The 14116-nt window shown below is 36.7% G+C and overlaps 1 protein-coding gene across 1 annotated transcript in view; it reads left to right on the top strand.

Annotated features, from left to right (window-relative positions):
* EVI5 (ecotropic viral integration site 5) overlaps positions 1-13894 on the top strand; it is a 74845-nt gene extending 60951 nt beyond the window's left edge. Inside the window, exon 20 of the mRNA XM_010283620.1 lies at positions 13589-13894. Within this exon, the coding sequence (XP_010281922.1) occupies positions 13589-13894 (306 nt within the window). The remainder of the gene's footprint in view (positions 1-13588) is intronic.
* Positions 13895-14116: the final 222 nt, after the last annotated feature.

Consider the following 14116-nt stretch of genomic DNA (forward strand, 5'->3'; position numbering starts at 1 on the left):
TGCTAGGCTTCCCTTGAGTCAAATTCAATGCTTACTAAATCAAATGTTCTCTTATCTGAAGCACGACTAGACTACATTCTGAAGCTGGGTAAATAACTCTGATCTTCATCCTGCTATATGTGGACTGCTGGAGTCCAGCTACTTGGTTTGGATATGCCTGTGCTGTATTGCAGTCATGACTGCAGTGTGGGCACATCTTTAAGTAACTTTTAAAGCTATGAATGAGTTGTACATAGCTTTGCATGATTGAGATAGGAGGATTAACTCGGGAAAGTGAATTCTAGTTAAAGGTCAGCCTATTAGAATGTTTTTAAAGTTCTCCTCTGAAGACATTTATAGGGTGATGGCTAGCAGTGGATCAGATCATATGGGAAAATGAGAATGAGAGAAGATCATAATTATCAGCATTTAGATATCTTAGAAACAGAAATAGGATGAAATACTTTTCATCAGAACTGAGGAAAGAACAGAAAGTCCAGAAAGGCCTAGTGCTCTTCCTGTAAAATTTATAATTATATATAATGGTTTTCCACTCAGTCTCTTGCAAACTTAATTTTTCCCCCCTTTCTGGTGGAAGGAGTGTAGTATTTGCTTTCCATGTGTATATTTGTATCTTGACAGTTGTCACTTTACTGGCTTTCACAAAACTAGCTATTCTTTGTGAGATTTATTTTAGTCAATTTTTACATTGTCCTCACTTCATAGTTCTCACTAAAACTGTAATGTTTGTTAAAAATTCTGTACCACTCTTGTAATTGTTTCTCAATACTGACTAGAATCACATTAACACCTTCTAATAGTTTGTTTTACTAGACAAATGTTTTCAAAATATGTGGTGCTCTATAAATGTTTTCTTACTTGATAAGAAATGTTGTCCCCAAAAGGAAATATGTTAGTCCTCAGATTTACAAAGTAAGCATTTCAACTTGTGGTTGAAGTTTATAGCACAATAAATCATGTGCTTTTCTTTTACCGTATCTTGCAAGCACAGTTGGACAAGAGACCATCAGATTTTTCCCTCCCCACAAGTAAAGTTCTTGCAAAGCTGCTGGACAGCTAAAAATGTAGCTGCTTTACTAGTACGTGTCAAAGTTGCAGAGCCTCTGTGCTGGCAGAGTCTGATTTAAATGGTTGTGGTCAGTCTGAGGAACCTGTGATGTGATAAGATAGCGTTTGTGAGGTCATGTGGTTTGCAAACACCCAATCTAATGTAGCAGCTTTGTCGACACAGGGTAGTTAAATATATGCTGTATGCTTTAGAAAAGTGAATTGCTTTATTCATTTAATTCAGCTTGCCCTTGAGAGAAAGAGATGTTATAGTGGCTTGATAATACCAAGATTGTTACAGAAGTGTGAGACTGAACAGATTTGGGAGTCTTAATTCTCCAACAACTTTCTCCCATTTAGTTACTCTGCCCTTAATAAAACAACTAGCTTTAGAAACTGTCAAGCTTAACTAAGCAATCAACAGGCAGAAGCATTATTGCACAATGGAATCCCTGTATATTTTATGAAAATATTCAGTTAATTTTGAATGGGTGTTCATAGTGTAATTAACACAGACATGTTACACTTGCCCAAAGGGGTAGGATTTATTCCGTGACGATGGTACTCTGTTCCACAAATCTTTGGCCACAAACTCAATCTTCATCATTGCATTAGGTAAGGTCGATTCCTTTCCCTTCCCTCCAGTAACACCACTGTCAACAAAATACCTTCCATCTCATGAGAGTGAAGGAAACCTTGAAATGTGAACAGTGTAACCAGGACAGTGATGTAGTCTGTCCTCAAATGGACTAGGTATGACTTTGTTCACTTTGGGGGCAGCAGTTTTAGGTATTAATCTTAACTGTTTCACTGCCACTACTGACTGATTAGATTCAGTGATAAAAAATAAATTAAGATTGGCAATTACTCTCCTTACAAATACTTCCCTTTTTTCTGACTGTATCCTACTGCATCAAAGCTCAAGATTTGTCTTGCTGAGCAATATATTAGTTCTTGATTGTAGCATTATATATGAATGTAGCTAGCTATAATTAACTATGCCAAGTCCCTGTTTAGAGTATGTCAGGGTCTATCCCATGTTTCACCTATAAATCAAGTTTTGGGTATTGAAAAGTAGAGGGATTTTGGTTCTACTGGTTTGAATTTATCTGACTAGTTGTTCTTTGCAAAAAAATCTGTGTTAGCAACTATACACAGGTGCCATCTATGTGAGAAACAAGCTCAGAAGAGGAATGCTATGTATTAGCTTGTAACATATCTCTGTAACATACAGATATATTTCAGATATCTCTGTAAATTTATCTGAATGTAAGTGGGGCAAAGAGTGGAAATATGATGGAAACCCTTCCTAAAATTCTTTTATCACACTCAGAATGGCAGCCAGCACAGATGGAAGTAATTTCTGCATAAGAGGCAAAAAGAAATGTTACTTAGTCCATTTAAAAATGCTGAATTTAACTCCTGCTTTAAAAGGACAGAGTAAAAGTGCGAAATGTTCATTTCCTGTAACTGTTGCCCATAATGGGTATATTTTCAGTCTCTGTGTCAGCCAGTACGTTCTAGTTAATGCTTGAGGTTTCAGTAACTTTTGTATTTATAGATGCATGCTCTAAGAAGAAGGAGCATTGAGATTTAGTTCCTTGGATATAATAATTGCAGTACATTCAGTGTGATCATGCTGCTGTTTTAAAATATTTTTGTTGCCATGTCCTCACTCCAAATAAACACTTTCATTAGAACTTCTTGTAGGAAGAGTTTCTGGGAACTTTCCTTCCACCTACCAAGTAGTTTTTTTTAGAAACTTGCCAGGGCTAAGTCAGCTTAGAACATTTTTTGGAATTGCATACAATCTCACTAGAACAAACTTGTCAGATCTTAGAAAAATTCCCTCAATAGATAAAATCTGACTTAGTTACTGAAGACTGATTTCTTTTGAAAATAGTTTAAAAGTTGGGTACTTCCTTAGCGCTGTTGCTATTTCAATTGCATATTTGATACAGAACTTCAAAGTTTAATTTGATTACACAGCACTAGATCAAAACCAGATTCTTTAACCATATAGTGCAGTGATCAAAAAGTCATGACCTCCCATTGATTGCTTTATTGGTTTCCTGTTCTGATTCACTGGAAACCTTCTGGTCTGAACACTTGTTGCTAGTTTTAATCTTTGTCACGTTTACAATACAGCAGACTAGTCTATGGTAAAACTGATACACAACGATACATTTAACATCGTATTTCCTTTTGGCTCAAGTGCTCTTTAACTGATAATGTTGGGAAAAAAAACTCTTTTACAAAAATTTGGGTCAGGAAATGTAAGAGTACATTCAGAGCAATATGAAATAAATAGCAGGACAACTGGAGATGAGCTATCTTTTAATGCATTAAAATTATTTCATAGATTTTATTTAAACTTGCTGACATCTATACAGATTTTGCAAAGCATTTTGTATTACTATGAGACTGACTACAACTTACAGAAGCTGGCAACTTAAAACAGAGGCCAGATATTTAAGTGCTATTAAAAAAACCCAGAAGCCTGAAATGACTCTGTCTTGGAAATCTCTTGTTGCTCTTTTGCTTTTCACTTATGACACACTGCAATGGTTGGAACTCTGTCTAGTGATATGGTCAGCAAAGTTCATTTGAGATAAATATTTCAGGTTGTATACAAGTGTGTTACTCTTGTTACGAGTTTCAAAAAGGTAATTTTCCTTAAACAGGAGAATTTAGTAGTTAATTACATACGTGAGCTTGGATTCCAAAGAGTTAATGATGAGTGGGGCAGATTCATCTAATGTTGTAGTACCTCCTGACTGCTGCTTTTAATCCCACTATAGAGAACACAAAAAACGAACCACCTCAGTCTGGAGACTTTTTGGCTTTTTTTTTTCTTTTAAGCATAGCAGCCATATTGGTGCAACCAAAAAAAGCATCCTAGGTCTGTTCAGGTATATAATATTGTCTTCACTGCTGTTCTGGTTTTGAGCCCCCAATAGTGTTATCAAGCCTGGAGTTCAATACTTGCTCTGACTTCTGATCAGCTTCTGTTGTTGCCAGTTTCAAGGTGTTTTGCTGCAATTGCTGTAACAAGTGGATAGATCATACTGCAACTATATTAGATTGAATTAAATATATGAACTCCAAAACCAGTTGTACTGTTTTGAGATAGTGCAAATCAAGAAGTTCAGACACATACGAGATCCTGGAAACAACTGGACGTGGACAGATGCAGTCTTCTACCATTAAGTTACGCTGCGAATCAGCTGCCTTTGAACCCTTCTGCCACACTGAAAGTAATATAAAATTAATTTTCCCTATCTGCTGTTTTCTGCTTGTCCTAAAACTGCTAACAAATCAAATGAACTCTTCTCCAAGATTCATCTTATTGCTTAAAATAAGGAGCCAAATACCCCACCAAGTCCTCCAAGAATTTTTGTCTGAAAATCAGCATTTTTATTATCTGACTGAATCTTCTGCTGGGTGAAAATTTTTAGATGAAGAAATGAATTTCCACACTTAAAGGATTTTGAAGCCAAAACTATGTCTTAAAAAAAAAAGCCTCCATGATAAATAGTTAATAGTGATTTATTAACTACTAAGCAAAGGAGGTGATTTTGCCAACAGATTTTTTTTAAATGCTCTCACTGCATGTTATTTGTAAGCATAATCAAGACATTTCCTGCTTTCTTAAGTCACAGTACCTAATGCACTGGATTTTCTTCAAACAGCAATTTTGGTTTGCTTAATTTTGCTTTCTGAAGAATCTTGAGTACTGCCTTACAAATATCACTTCTGGGGTGGGGGGAAGGCAAAAGCAAAGACAAATCATAAAGCTATGTAATGGTGATTCCAATCTGTTAATTCCCAAATTTATGTCAAATCCCCATCCTGAACACTTCAGGCTAACTTTAATAATTGTAGTTTAGGTGTGAACCTCAAGGGGAAAAACTATTTTTATCCATGTGAGTGTAGTAGTAAAACTTCACGGAAATAGTCTTCCAGAGTTTTTAATGCTTTTTTAAAATGCATTCACTTTCCTCCTTATGTCCGTGACTCTTACCCATTAGAATGTGTTGAACAGCTTGATTTCAAGAAAATCTAGCTAATTTGCTGGGATTTTTTTTAATTTTGACATGAAATGAAATCTCAGGGAAAGGAACAGTAAAGAGAACAGCATAGTAACACTTCCTATTTGAGAATATAATTGTCTATCCGTTTCAAAATTGGTTAGATTTTAAGCTGAAGCAGAACATCTTTAGGAAATCTGAGAAGATTCGAAGTTGTTCTGGAAGAGTTTTAATATTTTAAATCAGAAAGAAATTACAACTGTGTGAAACCAATAAATGAAGATGCAACCTATTTCCTGAATTTCTCTACCAAGCATATCTCTGACTGTTGCAGATCTCTTCTATGTCTACCTCACAGTGAAAAGACAAGACAGTTCATTGTGATTTCTTCCCCCTCTTTTCTTTTTTTTTTTTAGCATATTCCTTGCATATCATTTGAGGTCTACACAATGCATTCTAATTCAGCTTTTAAATCTCTAGAGCTAGATATGGCATTAGAGAATCCAAAATGGCTTTGGTAAGAGATGTGGGAGTGGTCACCTCTGCAGATTTTCGTATGGATCTCAGGGAAAAGAAGCCCATGCAGTCCCTCTCAGCTGTTCTCTTTCAAACAGCGAGGCCTGTTTGAAATTAGGGCCTCTTCCTTAGGAGGGACAACAGTGATCGGGTAATGGGAGCAAGCAAGAGTAAATGGGAGTTCCTGGATTCGGCATCTGGTTGGTTTGGGCTTCTTGAATCATCAGTAATTTCCAAGAGTGACCCTTGTCTGGCATTGCTCATGGCTATTGTTTACAAGTTAATAATCCCATTTACAGCTGCATTTGTAGCTATGGCTTTAGGAAAAAAACACTTGATGTTAACTGAAGTGAGACAGGAAATTCACTGACACTGAAATAAAAGCCACAACTTCAAGCTTTGTCCTAATACAGTTACAATGATAGCACATTTCTAATTTAACATACCTTTTTCAAATTTATTTTTAAATTTGTTAGAGGATGTGTTGCTCCTTCTAAACAATTAATGTTATTGAATTATATGCAATATGTGTTGTTCACTTAGTTTACACATAATCTTATTTTACATGTAATCTTGAGAGCTATACAAATTGGCAGGAAGCTCTCAAAAGACCATCCTCTGTCTCTTGTATATGATCCACGTTTGGGTAAAAACTCTCTCAAGCTTGAGGAAAATGAAGAATGTCTTTAAAGTGGGTTTGGTTTTGCATTAAACTTTTTCTTTATTGCAGGATATATTAAACCATATGTAAGCTTTTTTAAAATATCAGACTTTCCAAAGATCAGTAAGCAATGGCTTTCATTAAAATGCTCTGCAGTTCTGTGTCAATGCATGCCTATCAGTCCCTTTCATATAAGGAAGCTGATTCTGTTGGGGAACTTTAGAAACCCCATTTGCATTGTAGCTGTACAGCTATTAAACTTGCTAAGAATTGTTTTAGATGATGGATTGCTAATATTAGTTACTGCAACTATTTGTTTAGCTCATGATGTCTCCATTTGTGCAGTGTTCATGTTCTGACGGTTTCAGTATGAATGTGGCTCACTGCAAGTATAACCGTGTATTTAAAAATGGGCTTCAGAGAGCTTAAGATACCTAAGGATCCTGGAAGTGGAAAAAGTAGCATGAAAAGGCCTGCAACCTTACTGTTGTTCATTCTTTCTGTGTGCATGTGCAGAAATGCTTCTGCATGGTAGTACCTACTGAACATAACTTATCTGGACCAATATTAGTTCCCAAATGATGATGTATTTTCTATTAATTCAGTCTGAGATGCTGTGACTGCTTCATTTTCTGAGATAAGCACTTTTCCAAAAGAAGTTAATGGGAGCTTTTTTAAAGAAGTGTTAGTGTACTAGTGTATGCCTTAAACTGGAGTGATCTTGTCACAATAAGAGAGGGTCAGCAGTAAGTAGCAGTCAACTGTTAAGTACGATAAGGGATCCCATTAGATGCTGTGGCCCATTAGTCTCAGGAATTTTTAAGAACTCAAATTAAATTGTTTTTATTCATGTTAAATGTGATTATAATTTAATAGATCAGAACTGATGTTTTAATTGGCTTGTAATTAGCTTTCAACTTCTAAATCTCTCCTTTCATGTTGACAATGTTTTTCTGAGTTATAGGACAGGTATTTGAAAATGCTTATAACGTGTTTCTCTTCAGCTAAACGTGGTTAGATCATACTTTCAGCAACATTCTAGTTTTCTTTTGAATCATGTTCGGTTTTTAAGCAGGAAATCTTACTAAGACTTCCTATTGTTACTAAGGTGGAGACAGAGGGAACTCCGATTTTTAGATTCCTCTTATACTATAAGTAAAAGCACTAAGAATTCAGTAACTTTATAAATAAAAATTTAACATACCGCCTTCTGCCATAACCAATCTCATTCATCTAAGGCAGTGTTCATATTTTTATCGTATTTTGATCTCACTTGTGTATTGCTTGCTTACCTTACTGTGAGTAGATTGAATATTCGTTGGCAAGCTTTGTTAAAACTCTGCTTTACTACTTCAGAATTGAATAAATTTCAAGAATTGGTTACGGAAGCCTTTTAAAGGGAACATAAAATAATGTTTTAGTTTGACTTCTTTCCACCACTGAATTCCTAGCTTTAAAAAAACAACCTCACAGGTTACAACATAAAAATGTCTCCCAGAGCTTAAGAACTCTCATGAAGTCCCACATGAAAATTTAACTTATGTTCTCTATTTAAAAAACAAAGGGGCTTAGAAATATAACGTGTTTGCAATTGACTAGCACCCTTCAAACTATTCTATGATTCTATGATTTAACATGGAAAAACTTCTGAATTGTACTAAAACTTCTAAATTTTTCTTTTACTGTCTCTCCTTCATGCCTGGCTTGATGAGGCAGTCAGCATCAGGTAAGACAGTTTATTCTGAGGTTAAAGGATCTGATTGTAGCCTTTTTTCAGCTCTTCTGAATTTGTGAAAGTGTACTGTTACCTGTTCAAGAGTATGTACAATTAAAGTATTTTCAAATGTTGACCAGTAGGACGTAACAGTTTGTCTTTAAAATGCTAAATTCTTTAAGCACAATAAGGTATATAAATGCAAACATTATTATTAAGATTCTGTTCTTGATTCAACTAGCTTTTAGAGTGATAATGATGACATACATTTTGGTCACATAATGTTATTAACCCTTTGAAATGTCCTAAAGACCGTATGAATGTGCTGTAGTGAAAACTGGGTTGAAGCTGCAGTCATCTAGACAATACGACCTGGATTTGAGAATTAAAAGCAAAACATGTGGGTTTACCAGACCTGGGTTTTTTTTTACAGATGTGATCAGATTTGAGATTCTTGCAAAACCGAAGCAGTAAGACAAAGCTAAGGTTCATTTGAATGTCACTTGTCAGGGTGACAGAGGTCTAGTTCCCCTCACTTGAAGGAGGGCCAGACCTAAAACTGAAAGGCTTTAACCAATGTTGGCTCATTGCACAAAAGAGAACAGAAGTGACAGACCCTGGGGTGCAAGTCTATACTCTGCTCAGCATGACTGCAAGAAAAAGGGCTGTTCTTTTTCCTTCAGGTGGAATGATAAGGATGGAGTAGAACTAGGGTTTGGGTGTGTGGGTGTTTGGGTTGGGTCCATGTACCCTTCCTGCTCCAAGTCCTTAGTCAGATTAGTTGGATTTCCCGCTATCTTGATACACTTGGCTACACAAATGACAAGATCATGGTGTAATGCTTTACTTCCTACTTTAAGCTCTTTTTCTGTGGTTGAATAAAACACTGATGCCAAGAATCTCAAGAAGCCTCTCTTAAAAAGGTGATAGATGAGCTTCAATGTGAATAAGGTAATTAATCAATTGCAAAATCTAAGCCATACCTACACAATGGCAAACACAGAATTGGTAGTTGCAAATCAGGAAAGATACTCTCGAGTTGTTGCTGAGAGTCCTCTGACATCATTGGCTCAGTGTGCAGCAGCAGCCAAAACAGACAAGACAATGTTGGGCATCAATAGGAAGTATATCAAAAACAAATTAGAGGGGTTTATATTGCCACTACAAAACCTTGGTGCAGGGCTGGTCTCTATACCTCAAGATGGATGTAGAGAGTTTAAAGAAGGTCTGTAGGAGGTTAAAGGGCAACTAAAATGATCAGTGGTCTTGAGCACTGCCTGTTCGTGAGAGGCTGAAAAGGCTTAGGACTCTTCTGTTTTAGAGAGAAGGTTGAGGCAGGTGTTATGATGTAAGTTTCAGAATCATGACTGCAGAACTCTTTACCACATGTTCCTGCATTACTAGAATTTGGGGGCAATTCCTGAAACAAGTAGGAGATTAATTGAAAACAAATAAAGGAATTTTTTCTGGAGCTTACTGCCACAGGAAGCTGTGGAGGTAGACTGCAAAAAAAAAAAAAAATTATCAGTCATGGATGAGTGGTCTATACATGAATGCTGAAACAGCTAGCACTCTCATATCTGCTACAGCAGTTTCTGGACAAGTGAGTGGGATCTTGGGAATATGAAGAGAATAGATTGTAAAAATTGGTCATATTCACATGCTTTCACTTAAAAACAAAACACTGTGAAAGTCCTGTTCTCACTGTTGGAGATAGAATATTAGGCTGATGGACCATTGCCCTGAGCCAGTTGGTCACTTTCTTATGTTCTCATCTTGAAAAAAGATACTGCTTTTGCGATTAGCAGTGCAGAGCCTCACTTGCTAGACTGTAAAGTTACGCGAGAGTATGAAACTTTCCATTTTAAGAAACCTGTATTTTAGAGCCTTAAGCTGGCATTAGCTACTTGTATCTAATTGCATTGGAGCGCATGCTGTCTACAAATTTTTCCAAATGCTTTGAGAAGCCTTACAAAGATTTTCTGCTTCAACAGAAACTGCAGATAATGAGGCTCCTTCAGAAATTCTCCTGAACAAACATTAGATTGAGATGCCCCTGAAGTATCTTTAACTCTGAAGCTACACAAAAGTGAAAATAGTGCACAGCTGTTCCCCGCCTGTTCTGTTGTATACTTTTGATTTCTTGAAGATTAGTTGCTTTCATCAATGTTAATGTTTAAAAAAAAATTGAAGATGCAAATCAGATTTTACCTTCAATTGAAAAACAACATGTTCTAAGTATTTTCAAGATTAAAGTGACAGACTTCTAATTGTAAAATAAAAGTAAGATTCTGTTGAAGTCTAGGTTTTGTGATAAATTAATGTACTGACATTTAATGTCAAGGCATTACATTTTTAAGAAGTGCAGTAATTTTCACAGGTACAAAGTATTTCAATTTCTCAAACTCAAAATGGCTGCCATAAGAACAGTAATATGCATCCCATTGCCCTTGCTTTTCACACATCTCGCTGAATTGTAATCTGTCTTTCAGGTTGGAAGGGACCCTGAGAGGCCTCTAGTCCAACTGCTTGCTGAAAACAGGATCAATACCAAATTCAAAGCAGATTCCTTTAGGCTTTGTCGGTTGGGTGTTGAAACCGACTGAGGATGGAGAGTCCACTGTCTCTGAACAACCTGTTCTAATTCTTAACTAGCCTTGTAGTGATTACTTCCCTTCATATTCAGACACAACCTTGCGTTTTGTGTTATTATCAATGTCTCTTCTCCTACCATGCATTTCAGCGAAGAACTGGTTCTCTGTTACCTGAAGGCGTATGCTCCTGCCCCTTAACTGTCTTGGTGCCTCTCCACTGAATCTACTCATGACTATCTTGTACTGAGGAAGAAGTGAGGTAGCAAATGCAGAATAGGACAGATGCAGTCTAACAAGTGCCAGCTAAGAATCGGTTCCCATGATGTACTGGCTATGTCCTTGTCAATACAGTCTAGTGTGCTGTTAGCCTTTGTCACTACTCAGGGACACTGCTGATTCATGTTTAGCCTCCTGTGTGTCAGACCCCCCCATGTCCTCTTCAGTAGTGTTGCTACCCAGCCTGTTGATCCCCACAATACAAACAAATTCTATGCTACAGTGCTTGTCTGTGCTTCTGTCTGAGATGGCCATTTTTCAAGCAGGCAGAGAAGTTATGGAACTATAAGACCATCAGTAGAGTTGCTGCATATATTCTCTACAGTACATTCATGTTTCTTCCTAGCAGTTTGGTTTCCCTTGGATGTGAGGAGTGCTTGAGAAAAAGGGCAGGCAAATGTAAAGCTGCAGTTCAAAAGACGTGTTTCTGGAAGGTCACAGATTGTGCATCCTTTCATTGAAATAACAAAATAAAAACACACTATTTTCCAAGACTCACTTTAGGAATTGGCAAAGGCTGTGTCTATTCATGATTTTTTTCATGAACAGCATTTTCCACAGAGACTCATTTGGTGTTTGGAAAGGTGACTGCCTAAAACCGGGAAGCCATGATTTTGTCATGTTACCTAAATACATTCATCTAAAGGTATCATGTGTTGAAGTCTTTAGGAAAACAGTTGAGGTCATTGGCTTGGCTTTCTGAATGTTCAAAACAACTAACATTGAGTATCAGCTTTATAATTTCAGGTGATCCAATGGCTTAACTCTGCAGACCTAAAAGCATATAATTTCTTACTGTAATATGAAATTTGTAGTCACTTGTACAGCAGAGCTTTTTTTCTGTGGTGAGGGTAGAGAGAAATTGTTGGGTTTTGTTTTGTTTCTCTGTGTGTTATTTTCTTAGTGACTAAAATTGATAGCTGTTTTGGAAACTTCATGTGGCAGCTAATCTGATCATATTTCAGGATATTTTTAGGAATAATATTTCTAAATAACACAAGAATCTCTAGCTTAGGCTTTCTGTATCTAGGTATATAAATGAGTAAAAATTATTTATTCCAGATAGTTGTTACTGTCCAGTATCTAATATTTGGTATAAGCTGATTTTGGTTACATCATGAATTATGCTGTGCAAGTGTGGAACTTTTCTTTTGCTTGCCTTGACACAAGCAAGTTCCTCATGGAACAGCTGCAGCCTGTGTTATGTGAAGAAAATGCAAAAAAGTAACATTAGTGTGTGCACTTACAACCAAGGTTTAGATCTACAGCATGTACCCGTATTTCTAACAAGGATGTTTTGATATATATTAAAGATGGAGCTTTTACGTGCTGTTAACATCCGATTTGATGGTTTCTAGCATGATTATGACACTTGTGATCTGTTTCAACCCCTTTTTTATTCTCATCTTTTGCACAAGCCCATGGTAAGTACAGGGATTCCTTCTTCCCCAAATGGACAGGTAAAATCTTCTATTGGTATCAACAGCAAGGACCTACATGACTTTTTATTTATCAAAGTGAATAGTGCTTCAGACTTCTGAAATGTCAAATAGATTTGTGTAAAGGTTCAGGCTTTTTCTTTCTATTTTCCAGGTGTCTGTTACTGTGAAAAGTCACTTACAAAACAGTACTTGGTGCATCTTCTCTTTTAAGCTTCCAGAGTGACATTAGGAAGTTCCTGTAATGCATTTTTCATGTCCTTCTGCATCCTTAGGATTTTTAATCTTAATACTCTTAGACTGTCAAACTGACCCTGAGGTAGTAGTTGCTACTTAAAAGCTACCAAAAGTGAAATTCTCAAACAAACAAACAAACAAAAAACAAAACCAAAACACCTCAAGAATGTTGTCCATGAATTGCAGTCATTTTCACTAAATTAACAGGGGACTTGGCAGACTTCAGAGCTCTAGGTTTTACTTTTGAAAGTAAAAAGGTTGTCATAGCTTATCACTCCACAGTGCATTCTGAATTAAAATGTTAATGTCCATGGTCTGACAATCATTTTTGTCTTGTTTGATGTTCTCTTAAAATTGAAACTGCAATCTATTTATGCCGTACAAAGAGAAGCTTCCCTCATGCTTCTTGATGTGAAATCTCACTGAGTCTGAACTATATAATGAAAAGACACTTGATCTTGCAGTGTAGACGGGACTAAGCATATTTGTTGGTTTTGATTTGTTTTTTTCTCCTGTGCCTGTGTGAAACTGGCAATATTCACTTGGGACACTGCTCTTTGGGACTGGGGGAGGGCTTTTCTCAAGTGAGAAGCTAAGTGATAAAGGAAAGAATGCAGCTGTAAAAGTAAGATGTGACTGCCAAAAGTACTGTCAAAACAAATAGGCCATTCTAGAAAACTAACTATAAAGGATCCTTGTTGGGGATATTAAAGAGGCAGTAAGTAGCCTGGAAGAATCTGTCATTGGTGATTCTAGGTACCTTGATTATTAAGCCTCAAAACTGAAATACTCCTGGGGTGGAAGGAGAATTTTGGAAAATTCTAAGTACTATTTAAGACATTCTTTCAAGGTCTCGGCTTCAGTAGCCAGAAGCGAGAAGCAACTTTGTTCTGATTGAAGCTGAGTTTCGAAGTGATCATCAAATGTGCTACTTCCAGATCTAGCATTTAATTTAATCCAGTAAGAGTTCAATGACACATTTCTTGGAAATGTGGGGGTTTGTGGTGGTGGTTTTTTTTCACTGCTGGACTCTTCAGCTCTGATTAAATGTTAACTTCTGCCTTTTCTAACAGATCAAATGTCTAAAAGGCCAGAGAGACTTCTCAGACCAAACCACTTTTGATGGGATTCACATTGTCAACCATTTCACAGGAGATGACGAATCATTTCATTCTTCTGATGAAGACTTTATAACTAACTCCATACAGGAGAGTGGGGTGAACTTTCTTCTACACAGGAGGACTGGTCAGATGGTTTTGGATCGCACAGTTGTAGACAGCAGTGACAGTGATACTGAGGAAAGTGCCCTTCAGACTGGGAATTCAGACAAGATGGCTTCCAAGCAGACGAGAATGGAATCTTACTCTACTACTGTGTGATTATCACTGTGATAAGTTGAAGACTTATCTTTGACTCAAAGACACATTGAAGACTTTCATATTTCTTTAATGGTGAAATTGTCAGATAACTGAAACTATCCAGCAGTTGGTTTAGGTAACTATTGGATCTGGTCTGGCCTGTGATAAATATATACATGTACTGTCTATCTGCCTTCTCTCTTTGCCAAATCTTGCTAATGACATACCATTGCCATACAACAG

This window comes from Phaethon lepturus, unplaced genomic scaffold, assembly GCF_000687285.1.
Source record: "Phaethon lepturus isolate BGI_N335 unplaced genomic scaffold, ASM68728v1 scaffold6073, whole genome shotgun sequence".
In the NCBI taxonomy this organism is placed as follows: domain Eukaryota; kingdom Metazoa; phylum Chordata; class Aves; order Phaethontiformes; family Phaethontidae; genus Phaethon; species Phaethon lepturus.